Below are 16333 nucleotides of genomic sequence, written 5' to 3' on the forward strand. Positions count from 1 at the left end.
ATATATCTTAGAGGAATGTTTTGTTCTGAGATCTGATCTCCTCTCATGGAGGAGAATCCACTAAGGCCAATGACTGGATGTTTGGGACCAATTTATGGCCTGGTTTATTTCATAAACCTGTTTGTTGGAATAAAAGATAGCTGGAAATGTGGTTGGTGTCCATAACCTTTACTAGCCATATTGGAAATCTGTAATTCTTGGCTGTCTATTTCTGTTTATTCAAAAATTCCTAATTTGGTTAGTTCAATAGCTTTTCTAAAGTTTTTATTTCTGGACATCTTTTTTGTTTAAATTTATTGAGATGTGTTTGACATGTAAAAATTATATATGTTTAAGGTATACAACTTCATGGTTTAATTATATGTATGTTGTGAACAGATCACCACAATCAAGCTAAACAAATTATCTGTCACCTTTACATAGTTAGTGTGTGTGTGTGTGTGTGTGTGTGTGTGTGTGTGTGTGTGTGTGTGTGTGTATAGAAGATTTAAAGTCTGTCCTCTTAGGAAATGTCAAGTATACAATAGAGTATTGTTAACTATTGTCACCATGCTGTGTATTGGATCTCCAGAACTCATTCGTCTTGCGTAACTGAAATTTTGTATCCTTTGACCAACTTTTTATTCCCCCTTCTCCTCTGCCCCTGGCAAACCACCAGTCTACTCTCTGCTTCTATGAGTTTGGCTATTTTAGATTCCACATATAAGTGAGATCGTGCAGTATTTGTCTTTTTGTGTCTGGCTTACTTCGTTTACTGTAATATCCTCCAGGTTCCTCCATGTTATCACAAATGGCAGGATTTCCATATTTGTTAAGACTAAATAATATTCCACTGTGTGTTTATATTCTCTTTATTCATTGATCTGTCAAGGAACATTTAGGTTTTTTCAATGTCTTGATTATTATGAATATTGCTGCCGAGCACATGGGTGCAAATACCTCGTCGAGATCCAAATTTCGTTTCCTTTGGATATACATACCCAGAAGTGAGGTTGGTGGATCATACAGTAGTTACGGTTTTAATTTGGAGGGAACCTCTATACTGTTTTCCATAATGGCTTCACCAATTTATGTTTTCACCAACAGTATACAAGTGTTCCCTTTTCTCTACATCCTCACCAACCCCTGTTATCTTTTGTATTTTTGATAATAACCATTCTAACAGGAATGAGCTGATTGATATCTCATTGTGGTTTTGATTTGCATTTCCCTGTTAAGCACATTTTCATATGCCTGTTTCTGTTTATATGGCATCTTTTTGAAAACATCTGTTCAGGACCTTACCCTATTTTTTAACTGGGTTATTTGTTTTTTTAACTATTGAGTTGTAGGAGTTTTGTATATATTTTGGATATTAAGCCCTTATCAGATATATCTATATATATGTGTGTGTATATATATACACACATATATATGTATATATATATATATATATATATATATATATATATACTTTTTTTTGGTTTTTGTTTTTCAAATACTGTCTCCCATTACATAGGTTGCCTTTTCTCTCTGGTGAATGTTTGCTGCACAGGAGTTTTTTCATTTTTTCTAGTCCCATTTGTCTATCTTTGTCTATTTTTGCTTTGGCTACCTATGTTTTCAGTATCATCATGACCAAAAATCATTGCCAAGACCAATGTCAAGAAGCTTTTTTCCCCGTTTTCCTCTAGTAGTTTTATAGTTGGAGGTCTTACATTTAATCTTTCCTCCATTTCGAGTTAATTTTTTTGTATTTGGTGTGCGATAAGGGTCCAATTTAATTCTTCTGCCTGTGGATATCTAGTTTTCCTGACATCTTTTATTAAAGAGATTATCCTTAGCCAACTCTGAGTTCTTGGCACCCTTGTCAAAGATTAGTTGACCATTACATGTGTAGGCATATTTCTGGACTCTCTATTCTGCTCCTTTGGTCTATATGTCTGTTTTTATGTAATACCATACTGTTTGATATTATAACTTTGTAACTTAATTTGGAATCAGGAAGTGTGATGCCTCCAGCCTTATTCTTCTTTCTCAGGATTGGTTTGGCTATTTGAGATCTTTTGGGGTTCTATAGGAATCTGTAGATCTCTTTAGGAGTATGAACTTTTAACAGTATTAATTCTTCCAAACCAGGAACATATTTTCATTTATCTGTATCTTCTTTAGTTTTAGTCATCAATGTTTTATAGTTTTTAGGGGATAAGTCTTTCACCTCACTGGTCAAGTTTATTCCTGAGTATTTTATTCTTTTTGATGCAATTGTCAGTGGGAATGCTTTCTTAATTTCCTTTTCTGGTAGTTTGTTGTTATTATATAGAAATGGCATCAGTTTTTATATGTTAATTTTGTATTCTGCAACTCTATTGAATTTGTTTGTTAGTTCTAACAGTCTTTTTGTTGAGTCTTTATAGTTTCTACACATATGATCATGTCATCTGCAGAGAGCATTTTATTTATTTATTTTCAATTTGGGTGCCTTTTAATTCTTTTTCTTGTCTGATTGCTCTAACTCAGACTCTTGGTACTATGTTATATTGAAGGTGAACGTGGGCTTCCTTGCTTCTATGGGATCTTAGAGGAAAACGTTCCAGTTTTTCCCATTGTTTTTTTTTGTTTTGTTTTGTTTTTATTAAATTTATTGGGGTGACGTTGGTTAGTAAAATTATATGTTTCAAATGTACAATTCTATAATACATCATCTATATATTGCATTGTGAGTCACACCCAGAATCAGTTCTCCTTCCATCACCATGTATTTGACCCCCTTTACCATCTTCCCTCCCCGCTTTCCCTCTGGTTACAACCATACCATTGTCTGTGTCTATGAGTTTTTGTTTGTTTGTGTTTTTCATTTGTTGCTTTCAGTTTTGCATCCCACTTCATATGGTTCTCAACTTTTTCTGTCTGACTTATTTTGCTGAGCACGATAATCTCAAGATCCATTCATGTTGTTGCAAATGACAGTATTTCATCTTTTGTCATGGCTGAGTAATTGTGGGACATATATACAATGGAATATTCCCATTGATTTTGAGGTTTACTGTGGGCTTTTCATATCTGGCTTTAATATGTTGTGGTAAATTAATTTTATACCTATTTTGTTCAGAGGTGTTTTTTTTTTTTAAATCATAAATGGTTGTTAAATTTTTTCAAATGCTTTTTCTGAGATGGTCATGTGTTTTTTTTTATCTTTCATTGTGTTAATGTGTATCATATTGACTGATTTGCATATGTTGTGTCATCCTTGCATCCCAGGGATAAACTCTACTTGATCATGGTATATAATCTTTTTAATGTGCTGTTGAATTCAGTTTGCTAGGATTTTATTGAATATTTTTGCATCTATATTCATTAGGGATATTGGTCTATAGTTTTCTTGTGGTGTCTTTGTCTAACTTTGGTATCAGAGTGGTACTGGCCTCATAAAATTAGTTTGGAAGTGCATCCTCTTCTTTTATTTTGTGAAAACATTTAGGAAGAATTTGTATTGTTTTTTTTTTGAATGTTTAGTAGAATTCATCAGTGAAGCCATTAGGTCCTGGCCTTTCTTTGTTGGTAGTTTTTTTATTATTGCTTCAATCTTCTTGTTACTGGTCTGAACTAGAAAAGGAAGAACAAACTAAGCCCACAGATTGCAGAAGGAAGGAAATAATAAAGATTAGAGCATAAATAAATCAAATAGAGGTTAGAACAATTTTTTAAACTGACTACACTAACAGTTGGGTTTTTTTAAAAAGACAAATGAATAGACCCTTGGCTAAACTAAGAAAAAAAGATAAAAGATGCCAATAAATAAAATCAGAAATATAAGAGGAGACATTATAATGGATACCTCAGAAATTGGAAGGATTGTAAATGACTTATTATAACAATTATATGCCAACAAATTGGATAACCTAGAGAAATGGGTAAATTCTTAGAAACCTATAAACTTCCAAGACTGAAGAACCTCAATTTTTATTCATTTAATAAATATTTATTGAACATCTTATTAGGCAGTTTGCTGGGTATAACTAAGGATAAAAAGCCCAAGGAGGCCAAGCTTCTGCTTTTGGGAATTCACCAGTTTATTAAGTTTCTATACTGAGTTTCCACTGATTATAGTTGCAAGATATTTTAGAACTAAGATAATTTCCTCCAGTTCTGTAAGTAGATAATACATCTGTAGCAGTGGTTCTTAACCCCAACTGTACTTTAAAATCACCTGGAGAGCTTTAACAAATAAACAATACAAATATGTGGCTCCCACTGAAAAGCAGTTAAATTAGAATCTCTGAGGGTGGAAGCTTGATGTTAATAATTTTTTAAAGAATCTCCAAATGATTTTATGCATATCTAGCAGTAGAACTGCTGCTCTATTGGAGTAGTTAACAGTGAAATGATGAGGTTTGTCTGCAGTGCTCTGGGCATATAGAGGTTGGAATAATGAAGAAAAGAAGGAATATTCTGATTTAAAAAAATGTATTTGTGCTTAAATTTCTCGCCCACATTTGTATGAAGTGATCCAGTCTGCAATTTGGAAGAAAAGCAAAGGACATCAGCATGTCAGGACATAAAAGTGGTAATTGCCCCTGCACTACTGTGAGCCAAGGCAATAACTTTTCTGTGTGGTTATCCTATCATCTAGTATCAGTAAAGCTCACCCTTGCCCAAAGTGCCAAATACACTAAATGCTTGCTGAAATTTTCTTTCATTCCATTATAAAGCCTAAAAATAAGACCCTTTAAGTCTCCAGGTTGTTAGTGAACTTATTGCCCAGTGACAGGAGTGGTTTATGCAAATTCTCTCATCCACCTCCCCTCAGATTCATTAAATTTCCTGTCCACAGAGTGAAGTTTAACTTCCCACCTTCGATTCAGCATCTGTCATTACCCATTCTTGGCGTAAAAGCAAATGGCTTCCTAATAGTACTTGAATTCTATTATTGTCTCTGTTTCGGCCCAATTTGTAACATAGAAGATGGGAGTCTATCTAATCCTAACTGTGTTGCTTGATTTCAACCACTGAAGCAGATTGTGATGCATGGCAGAGAAGGGGGAGGCAGGGGGGAGGGAGGGAGGGAGGGAGGGAGGGAGGGAGGGAGGGAGGGGGGAGGGAGGGAGGGAGAGAGAGAGAGAGAGAGAGAGAGAGAGAGAGAGAGAGAGATTGAAATTAAAGGGACACACCAGATATTCAGAGCAAGAAAAGAGGGATACCAGAATTGCATACATTAGGGGATGGATGCTTTGTATGCAGAAAGAATAAGTATAGAATGCTAAGTAACATCATATTTATGTGTGAGCATCAGCCAAAGCCCGTAAGTTCCTGTGCCAACCTCAAATAGCTACAGAGCCAATCCCTGCCTCTGGACTTTGGGATAGGACTCACTGGTCATGACAGAGATCCTTTCCTACACAGAGAGATTCTCATGGTTAGGAACCCGTCTTTCACAACTGTGTCTCATTGCCTCTGAGAGAACCTTTATCCTGTTTTGTGGATTAACTCCTTTATTTATTTATTTTTTTTTTATCAAAGTATTAATTTTCAATCTTGGCCTCCCTATTTGCTAGCTGTGTGACATTGGACTGGGTTGTAGTTTCTTGGGATTTAGTTTGCTCATCTGTGATGTTAAATGGGCAGTGCCTAGAATAAACTAGGTGTTCAGTAAATGTTTATATTGAACAAATGCCTAAGGTGCCCTTAAACTCTGAATTGAATGTGTGACCCTGAGAGAGAGTGAGCCTTTCTCCTCCACATGTGCAGTCAAAACCATTCTGCTGCTAAATAGGGAGAGGAGCAAAAGTTGCTCTTAATGTGAAGGGTTTTAAAGAAAAATGAGATTCTCCAGGCTCCCATTTTGCACTGGACATCTGGATGATATGGGCAGATTGAAGAACTTTTGTCTCTAGCCAGAATAATTCATAAATCCCCAGCTCCAGGGTTGTGTGGGGTGAGGTTGTGAGAGTCCTAGAGTTTCATAATATACATTTTCCTCAAGGGGAAGATGGAAAAGTTGGACTTGATGTTGCTAAAACACATTTGTTTTTATTCTCATTCTTTTGCCTCTTTTGGCTACTGAGCAAATGTAAGATCATTTGCAAACCTTATGGCATGTGTGTATGTATTATAAAGTGCATGTCCTTCCTGCTAGTGGGTCTTCAGCCAAAGGCAGCAATCCCCCCACCCCCCACCCCACACCATCCTTCAGAGAGACCAAATGCATTGCAGTGACAAATACAATTTTGAGTAAATATGTTAAAATAAACATGTTCACAGAAAAAAGCCAAAGTTTCTTTCCTTTGGTAGCTATTTAGTTTCATTTTAAACTTTTCATCTTCAGTTTATTATAGAAAGATTTTAGTCTAGTTTCAGGGTTTAAAAATTAGGGCAAATATGAAGCCAACAATTCTTTGTGGCCTGAAATTATCCTTATAGCATTTCTGTCTGTTCTACTCCTCCCCTCTTCCTTTGACCTTTTTTTCTTTCCCTGTCTCTCTCTCTTCCTCCCTCCCTCCCTTCTTTTCTTCCTTCCTTCTCTTCTTTCCTCAGTAAATGCTTATGATGTGCTAATCATACAGCAGGCTCTTTGCTAGGCACTGGGTCTCAGGGATCAAACCCATAGACCACAGGAGAGAAAAGCAAATAAAGGAACAAAAACATGTTTTCTAGTACCCACCCTGTCTTAACAGGGTGGCCTCATGTAGTAGGTGTCCTGTGGGGCCTAGTGGCACAGTCTCCCTGGTCACCTTAGCCAGGTGCTCCAGAAGTGTCCCTTGTGTGGGTTGTGTGTGCCCTTTTATTGCAGTTGAGCCTTGATTGCTGTTGGCACATCTTCGCAGTCTGACTGACTGTGAAGATTGGCCATGACTACAGGGGATGAATTGTTGTGCCATCTGGAGGGGTGGGGGCTGACCCCATAGAGTGGAATTTGCCCCAGCAGACTCTGGTGCCTGCCAAGACCACCTTTTGGGTGTGCCACTTATGGAGCTAATTGGGTGGTGCTCTGCAATTGTGAAATAAAAGAACTTAAAAAAAAAATACAAAACTATAACTGTCCACATCAGATGGCATGAGAAGGGTGATGAAGACACATCTTTACATTTTGGCCCAAACTGAATTTTAAAACTCATCTTTTTGTATTCATATGCATTATGCTGAGTGAAATAAACCTTACACAAAAGGGAAAAAAAAATGTTTTCTAAAAGTGAAAAGAGTCCAGGATAGCTAGAGGACTGTGCTTGAATCTGCCAAAATGTTGGCCTCTACTGGCTCTGTGCCTCTTCTCCTGATGAGACCTCTACCTACAATGTCTCTCGCTGCTCGTGTCCACCTATCAAAATCCTAAATGTGATTTAAAGTTACTTCCAGCCGTGGCCCTTAGTCTCACTTCGCTATATTTATATGGCATTTGTTCGTATCACTTTTAATCACTTTCACATAGTCTAGCTTGTGTTAGAGTTATTTTTGTGACACTGTCCTCCATTAGACTATCAGCACTATGGGCTCAGGTTTTATCTTGCTTTTCTTTATGTCTTCCTGCCTTGCACATAGTAGGTACCCAGTCAATGTTGGGCGAATTGATTGAGGTGACTGTTAAGGCCAAGAACTTACTGTAGTATGTTGGGAAGCAGGAGTAGGGAGAGAAGGCTGTTTCTATAATTCGCTTTCCTTGTGTCATACTCTTGGGACCTATATGGCCCATGTAGGACACCCCACCTAAGATATCGTCTTCACCCCACCTCTCATAAACGTGTCCCTTTCTCCAATTCCTTCCACATTTAGTATCCAGACCATGCCCATTAGTTGTTGACTATGAGTTATACTGTTGTGTGTTCTTTTTGGACTCAACATGGACTTTTTTTTAATTCAGTTTTAATCGTGATAAATGTGAGGGAAGTCATCCTTTTTGTATCTTTCACCACGCCTTGCTTAGTACTGGTTCAAATGTGAGTTAAGTGACTGTCAATAAAAAGACTGTGTACAAAAACTTATTTACCAGACAGCCCTGCACAGGGGCTCATTTTCACTTTCAGACTGTGTGTTGGACATTGTCTCATTGGATGGTCTCCGCGGTCTGCTTGGAGCAGACTCTGGCTTCATTAGAAGCCAGGCATGATCGTGATGGTTTACAATGTCATTCTTCTTGCTTTTTTGTTTTTTGATTCCATGAGTATACTCCTAATTTTCGTAGCCCTAGCCCATATTTGTGAGAACTTGATGCTTTGTTGTAGCATGTCTGTCTTTGAAGAACAGGCAGAGATATGTAAAATCATACTTGTTTGGAAAAAAACTTGGCAGTGAGTTTTCTCGTTGCAATTTAGAACATACCAAACACTCATAATAGCAAGTAAACCAATTTGAAACCCCCAGGACAAACTCCAAAACTCAATCTGTAACATCTTCACAAGTCTAAATTTTAATTTAACAGCTATGCAGCCTCTTAGCTGATGCTAAAGAATCTGTAAAAGTACAGAGAAGCCTTCTTAGTTACCTGTGATTAAAAGAAGATCAAACAACCAGAGGGGATGTCATCTTAGAATGTTATTCCTAAACCTACATCATTTCCATGTATATTGAATTTGGTCTCCACACTAAGTTTTAGTAACTCTCTCTGTATACATAAATCAGGGTCCCCAAGCTGGTATAGCATTCAGAATGTTTTTATAATGAGAGATTAGTATAGAGCAGAGGTGTTGAATTATAAAACTAAGGTTACAAAAATATGTTACCTGTGCCAAAAACACACTTTTAAGTCAAGGCCTCAACTTATGACACTGTTTTTCAGTGTGGGGCCTACACTACCTCCTATTCTGTTTACAATTGCTTTGAAAATGCAGCTTTAAGGCGGGTTCTTTTTTTTTTTTTTTTTTGGCTCCTGAGGCCACATTAGAGCCTCTGGCAGACTGAGAAGAGCTAGTGTGACACCAGGGCTGTGTCTGTTCCCAGGCAGCTCACCTACTGATGGATGATGCCTGGCAGCGTGCCTCCTTGTTGTTTGTTGTATTATTACGACAGAAAGCATTTTCAAAAGCTACATTTATCAAATTGTCATAATAGTTTGGCTTGTATATCTATCTACCCAGAAAAAAAATAAATCTCTCCCTTAGCACTAATCTGTTTGAACCACGTGCTGCATCACACGCAAAAGAGTCCGTGAAAAATGAATGTGCGTCCTGCTTGGGATTCAGGGACCTTTCAACTGAATGCTTCAGGGGAGAGATGTTTTTTCTATGTAGGCATTTGAAAATCCCATAGCATTATGACCTCTGTCTCCTCCTTGTTTCAAAGGTGCTTTTCCAGCGGAGGTTGTGTGTGTTGGGCATGCATTAGTCCTAGAATTTTGGTGGCTTTGTGTAATGAAGGAGATTTAATGGGAAAAAACTGCGAAGTTGCCAGGAAGAAGATCAAAAGACCTTTAATGTTTAAGATCAGTTTTCCATAGGCAAGTGTTACCAGATTAAACATTACTTGTTATGGAGAATCTTGGAAGCAATTTTATTATTATTATTATTGTTATTGTTATTATTATTTGAGATAGATGGCTGTCTGGGAGCACATGGCTATGCTAAGGAGGGGGAGGGTAAAAAAGGATTCCAAATCATTGTCCAGAATAAATATATACTTATTAAATGTCTGTTAAAAATACTTCAAATCTATTACTCTTAATAAAGTGCTTACTAGGGATGCATACTAAAACATCTCCAATTATGTAGAGGTATCGTATATAATGAAAATACAAAATAAGCATAGTTAGCTGTGGATATACTTTTTTATTGAGATCTGATTAACATATAACATTGTGTAAGTTTAAGGTGTACAATGTGTTGATTTGATATACTTATTTTTTCAGTTACAGTTGACATTCAATATTATTTTATATCAGTTTCAGGTGTACAGCTTATGGTTAGACATTTATATAATTTTTGAAATGATCCTCCCAATTAGTTTAGTGCCCACCTGGCACTACACATTTCTATATTGCAATCTGATTACTACTTCAGTGTTAGCTAGTGCCTCTATCACACACAAAATTATCATTTCTTTTTTTGTAGTGGGAACAATTAAGATCGAGTCTTTTAGCAACTTTGAAGTTTATAATATAGTACTGTGGTCTGTAATCACTATGCAGTTCATTAGCTCTCCAGGACTTATTTATCTACTCATTGCAAGTGTGTACCCTTAAACAACTTCTCCCCAATTCCCCCACTTCCCAGCCCCTAGTAACCACCTTTCTACTCTTTATGTAGATACTTTTTGAAGAAGGAACGGTGCTGAATTGACTCCTCTTATTGGGATCAAGCACCACACCAATAAAGTTTCCACATGAACAAGGATCATTTGATTCTTGTGAAAGACGCGCTAAATTAGAATTAGACAGTAGCTATTTTAAACGTGGAATAGAATGTAGAGAATTAAAGAATGACTTTTTTAAGCACAAGAGTAAAGCAGAGAGAGCTAAGGGAAAGATGAGAACCTGGGACTTATAAAACCCACAGGGGTGTCATGTCATCTAACTCTTCTTTCTCGCCCATATGCAAGGCAAGACCACCACTAACCATCTGTTATGCATGGACTCCAATCTCGCCCCTAGGTTTTCAGCATCCAGTTTGACCCATGGGCGAGGACAGTGAGCATCTGAGGATAGCTTTACACACAAGGTCCGGAGGTTCATATAACTTCCTTTTTGATGGCAAAGTTGATTGGTATCAAGTGTTGTTTCCTGAAAGAACCTCTCACAATAATGAGTCTGTGGAAAATGAAAAGCAGCCCAACAATGCATTTGCACTTGGTTCTCTCAGGTGTTCTCAGAATTGGTTATTCCTCTTGAGGTCTTTGTGAAAAGCTCCAGAAATGTAGAAGTGTTTTTACATCCTCCTGCTAGATAGCTCCAGTGAGTATTGAATTGCTTACTTGAAGTGAGGGAGGAAAAGACTGCTCCAACACTGCATGAAATTCTGGCTATGGCTGTGCTTGTCTTTCTTATCCGTGGTCATTAGACCCACATTCTAAAGGACTCACAGTCTTTCGGGCTTAAATTGTTGACATGGCTTTATGTCTGTTCTCTTATGAAGAGCTCATAGTTTCATTTTGGATGACTGAAAAAAGAGAGATATACAAGCAGATAGACTGTCCTATTTTAAAATTCTTTGCCCATGAGTCCGTATTTGAAAGGTGGGAGGTATTCAGAAAAATACAGTGCTTACTTAGCTACACTCGTTGCCTTTTGGAAATCAAAGGCACATCTTCATGAGCCTAGTACTAGTGCAGTTTTCCTTAAGACCTCTAGAGTTTAAATATACATTAATCAGATTTTCTTGAAACTGTTCACTGACACCAAGGATGTGTCTAGTTATGTCACCAAAAGGATGTTTGCTTAGACAGGAGATGAGAAGAATTTTAAGGTAAAAAATTGATGTAGTTTACCAGACTTTTTTTTATTTCTGATGAAAGATAAATATGTTTTCCTCTTTTAAGGAGTTAACTTGTATAAACAGAGAAGGGCAAAGCCAAGAACTTGCTGAAGCCTGAAAAGAAAGCTTTTAATTTTCCATGGCAGTTCACTCTTCTCAGGTTGTTAAATTATGATAATTGAAACTAAGATAACATCAGGATTTTAAGTATTGCAAGAGTTTGGATGGCTTATTACACATGTGTTAATGAGAGACCAGCAAAAAATGCCTCAAGCCTATACTAATCTCATTATGGGTGAATTAAAGTCTGAATAATTCAAATAATAACTTGTAATGGAGGTGATTTCCGTTTTTGAGAGAAGGAATTAGTCAAAATTAATAAGTGACTGGCTAGGAGTAAAGTTCTGAAATAAATAAAGAACTTTCTGTGCAAATTTAATTTGGAATATATTTTTATTTATATTTTATTCCTTCATTCGGGAACCAGTTTCTCAGTCTTTAATTGGTACAGTACTTAACTCTCTAGACACAGTCCTATAATTTTATTTTAGAATTTGCATTGAGAGGATCCATTCGCTTAAATTCTGTTATCGCTGGTCTAGAACTTTCCTCAGAAACTATTTTGGACTGAAATTTCTAATGTTTGTTCCCATTCCCAGAGGCAATTTTTATTTTGTTTAAATGTGAAGGAAACCATTCAGCTGTTTTATATTAATGAACTATTTTTCTAAAAATGAAGAAAAAGAAAATACATTTTAGTGCTTAATTCTCCAATGACGCTTTTGTACCCAAATAAATGCCTTGGATGAAGAAATTCACACTTGGCAAGAATTAAAATCCTTGCGGTAAAAGAGTCTCCTCATTACTTAACTAAAATTTATATTTAGTTTTAATAAATTTGAACTTTTAGAAAATACAAGTTTCTCTGCCCTGAAGTTCTTTCACATTACGTTTGACTGACGAGCGTGGTTCTCTTGGAGGTGTTCCAAATGTACAGTGTGTCTAGGTATCCTTTACTTACTAGAAGTGGATTTACCGGAATTGAGAAGCAGCTGATATATTGATGTAGTACTAATACAGCACAGTTAACCCCCAGGCCGACTCCCTGCTCAGCTTCCCAGATGTAATCTAGTGTTAGTATTTTACATATTTTAGGCATATCTTGTTCTCTTGTTTTTGTTATTGTTTTATATGCTTTGGAGTTAGACAAACCTGTGTTGCAATCCCTAGTTCTCCCTTTTCTGTGTATGTGGCATTAAGCCTCCTAATCTTTCTCAGCCTGTTTTCTCCTGTGTTAAGTGGGAATAAGAATACTTTCCAGAGTTGCTGGAAGATTAGCAATAATGTACACAAATACCTAACACTGGGCCAGATACCTACAGCGGATACACAATACATAGGAGAGGCTAGTATTACTATTTTTCTCCACAATTTGATGTCTTTCAATAATGAGGATCTTTCCAAATTCAAGCATTAGCACTTTAATACCATATTTCAGTCAATTAAACTAAATAAGTTCTCACTAAGTAAGTGATACAATATAGTAAATAATTCAGGGGCAGAATTAAGTTATTTGCAAATTAATATTAAAGTTCTGAAATAAATAAAGAACTTTCTGTACAAATTTAATTTGGAATACATTTTTATTTTTAAGTAAGACAATTATAGGATATTATTTGGAAACTGCAGTGTTTCTCTTTCCTCATTTTTTTTTTTTTTTTTTTGGTTTTGTTTCCTTTGCTTAATAAGAAGCATTTAAATCAATCTTTTACATTATATGCTTATATCTCCTATTATCGAGGATGCTTTTAAGACATGTGTAGGTATTTATAATTTAAAATATCTGGGGAAAGGCTCCTTTAAATGATTAATGTAGGTATTTTTCCACCTTTTTGGTTTTGGGGGTTTTATATATTTTTAGTAAACAATATCTCTGTAATAACCCCTTGGTACGTGGATACAGCTTTTGTAAATTACCTAAGTTGATCGTAATTTTATGCACTGCCATTCCAATATCTACTGGACAGATGAAAAAGGTAAAATCCTGAAAGGACAACAGGCATATGCAAGGAGAAGAGCAAAGTCTATGACCCAGAACTTCAAACTCCTAATTCGTATTTGTTGCCATTATTCCTTTCAGGGAGATACGGTTAGGAAAAGAAAAGGAGATGAAAAACAGGTTTTAAGATCTTAATGATTTACACCATAGTTCACTTTTTTAAAAGCAAGAAGTCATCATTGTATTATTGTTTTAAAACCTTCATTGGGGTTCCCTTTGGCTATTGCCAAATTCAAATTTAGAGGGTATTTATCTCATCTCCTGCAATTTCCCACGTAAATCCAAAATTCCAACAAAACAAAACTGATTGAAAATTTGCACATGTACCATATTTCTTTATACCTCTGTGCCTCTGCCTACAGTTTCTTCTCCTCATATTCTCAACCCCTGTTCAGTATCTATTATATTTTTGCACCTATTATGCACTTAATTTATCATATGTCTATACAATGCTATGTTTTAGGCACTGTTGGACATGCTTCATAAATATTAATTCAGTTAATCCCCATCATAATCCCAGAAGATAAGTAATAGTAGCCCATTTTACAGATGAAGAAACTGACATATAAAAACTGAGGAATAAAGACAGGATTCCAGAAAAAGGATTCTGGTTTCAAAGTGGGTACTCTTAACTATTACACTATGTCACACATGCACTTGGAATTTCAAAATAAAAAAACATACCACATTCTGCCAACACTGATGTCTAAATGGCATGCTACCAAAGACCTCTGGGTTGTATAATTCATTACCTTGTAAATGTGCCATCTACTGGAGCCTTAGCTCTCATCTTTTTAGACTCAGAAACCTGATATTTTTCAGCAATCACACCAAAAACAGATCTTTGTCTTGGAGGTAGACTCACAATGACTTGGCCCATGAGATTAATGTTTTCAAACAAAAATGCCAGTTTATTAACTCACAACTAAAAATAGACTGTCTGTCACATGGACCAGAATACCCATGTCAGCCTGACCAGCACATTCTCTCTCTTAGCAGTAATAAAAAAACAGATCAGTCTTGGCAAGTTGTCTGATCAACATGGCATCGTAACAACAGGCATTGCTGGGATGGGTAGAATATTCACCGGCATCAGTCAGGTCAGCATGAGGCATCTGCATCATGACAGCAATAGTCTTGCCCATGGAACCTGGAGGACTTGAAGTTTATTGGCCTGGGACATCGCTGGGCTGGGCACTGGCAGCCAAGTATCTATCATTCTCCTCTTTTCTATGAATCTAATGCCTGACTAGTCCTTTCTTCCCTTTGCCACATTTTGTTGTTAATGCATATTCTTTTTGATAACATTCTCAAGACCTAACACAAATGCTATCTAGCATTTCTTATTCTGAATTATGATTGTATAAGTGATTTTCTTACTAGTGAAAACCAAGTCGTATTCATTCTTCTTTGTATTCCCAGAAGGAAATGCATTACCCAGCACATAATAGGAGCTCGGTGAAAGTTAGTAGAACAAACAAGTGAATTAGGGGGCAGTAAAGCATCCTGGTTATGACTGAGAGCTCCAAAGCCAGATGGCCTGGTTTCAAATCTCAGCTCCATTACTTAATGTGTGATGTGGGGAAGTTTCTTACCTTACCTAAGCTTCAGTTTTCTCATTTGTAAAATGGATATAATGATAGTACCCTGTGTCCCAGGGTTCTTGAAAAGATAAATAAATACATATAATAAACTTAGAAATGTACCTGGAATTCCATAACTAATAGTTATTAGTATAATCGTTCTCTCAGGACTTATTATATTTTTACTTTATAAAAAAGTGTGACTTATTTTGAAAGAGCATAGTACTGCTGTTCTTGTTTTAAGTGTCATCACTGAATGTTTAATCAAACATTGATTGTTTTTTTCACAAGAGTTTAGTAAAATGGAAACTCCCATGTATTGCTGGTGGGAATATGTAATGGTACAACCTTTATGGAATGAATGCAATTTGGGAATTTTATCAAGAGCTTATAAAAGTCCATTCCCTTTAGTCCAGTAATTCTCTCTCTAGAAATTTATCTGTCCTGAAGGCATAGTCAGAAATTTGGATGAAGCATATGTGAATGATAATACAAATGGAAGAATGATTATATCATTTGATGGAATATTATGTAGCTCTCAAAAGGATGTCTTTAAAGTTATTTAATAGTGTGGGAAAATAACTCCAAAAAAATAAGTGGAAAGAAACAAGCCACAAAATTGTATAAGTGATTTGATTTCCTCCACACTAGAAAGAAATCAATAAATCAAAATAACAGTGATTATCTTAGGTGAGGAAATTAAGAGGGATATTTTTTTCTTTTAGGTAACCTTTCCTAAAGCCTCTACAATGAGCATGTATTTTAGAAATAAAAATAATTCTTTAAGAATGATTAATTTTTATATCCTTAGATGTGCAATTTTATAAGACACGTTTGAATATTAAGTCCAATTTTTCTCATAATCAAGCTTTAAGTTTTTTCAGTGAAATATCTCTTCAGTTTTATACCAGAAATAATTAAGAAGACAGAATTTATTCAATATTAATATTTTTCAGAAAACATGGCATTAATATTTATTTGATTAAATAAGAACTAACTGCAAGTACTTATTTTGACAACTTTTGAAGCAAAAAGTTTCAACCCTCATGGAGAAACCAGTTTACATGTACAATTTCTTTAGATCTGCACAATTTAGTGTTTGATAGTAACTCCTCTAAAGAACATACACAGAAGAAAAGACAGACTCTTATGAGTATTAAGAGAGAATTCTTTTTCTAAGAAAATAGTTCAAATATTGAGCCTTGCATAGGTAATAATGAGGTGTGTTTTATTTTGTTTTGTTTTTTATTGTCGTCTAGGAGCTGTGAGGGAAGAAATATTCGATACAGAACATGCAGTAATGTGGTAAGTATTGA

The 16333-nt window shown here is 35.9% G+C and overlaps 1 protein-coding gene across 3 annotated transcripts in view; it reads left to right on the forward strand.

Moving 5' to 3' along the window:
• The window catches only part of ADAMTSL1 (ADAMTS like 1), an 891281-nt gene that overhangs the window by 537716 nt on the left and 337232 nt on the right, over window positions 1–16333 (forward strand). For all 3 annotated transcript variants that reach the window (XM_074330337.2, XM_074330338.2, XM_019739192.3), the window contains one exon: window positions 16277–16322. In XM_074330337.2, the coding sequence (XP_074186438.2) occupies window positions 16277–16322 (46 nt within the window). The remainder of the gene's footprint in view (window positions 1–16276; window positions 16323–16333) is intronic.

The sequence above is a fragment of the Rhinolophus sinicus genome, chromosome 16 (assembly GCF_057876585.1).
Source record: "Rhinolophus sinicus isolate RSI-liver-muscle chromosome 16, RSI-T2T, whole genome shotgun sequence".
Classification (NCBI taxonomy): domain Eukaryota; kingdom Metazoa; phylum Chordata; class Mammalia; order Chiroptera; family Rhinolophidae; genus Rhinolophus; species Rhinolophus sinicus.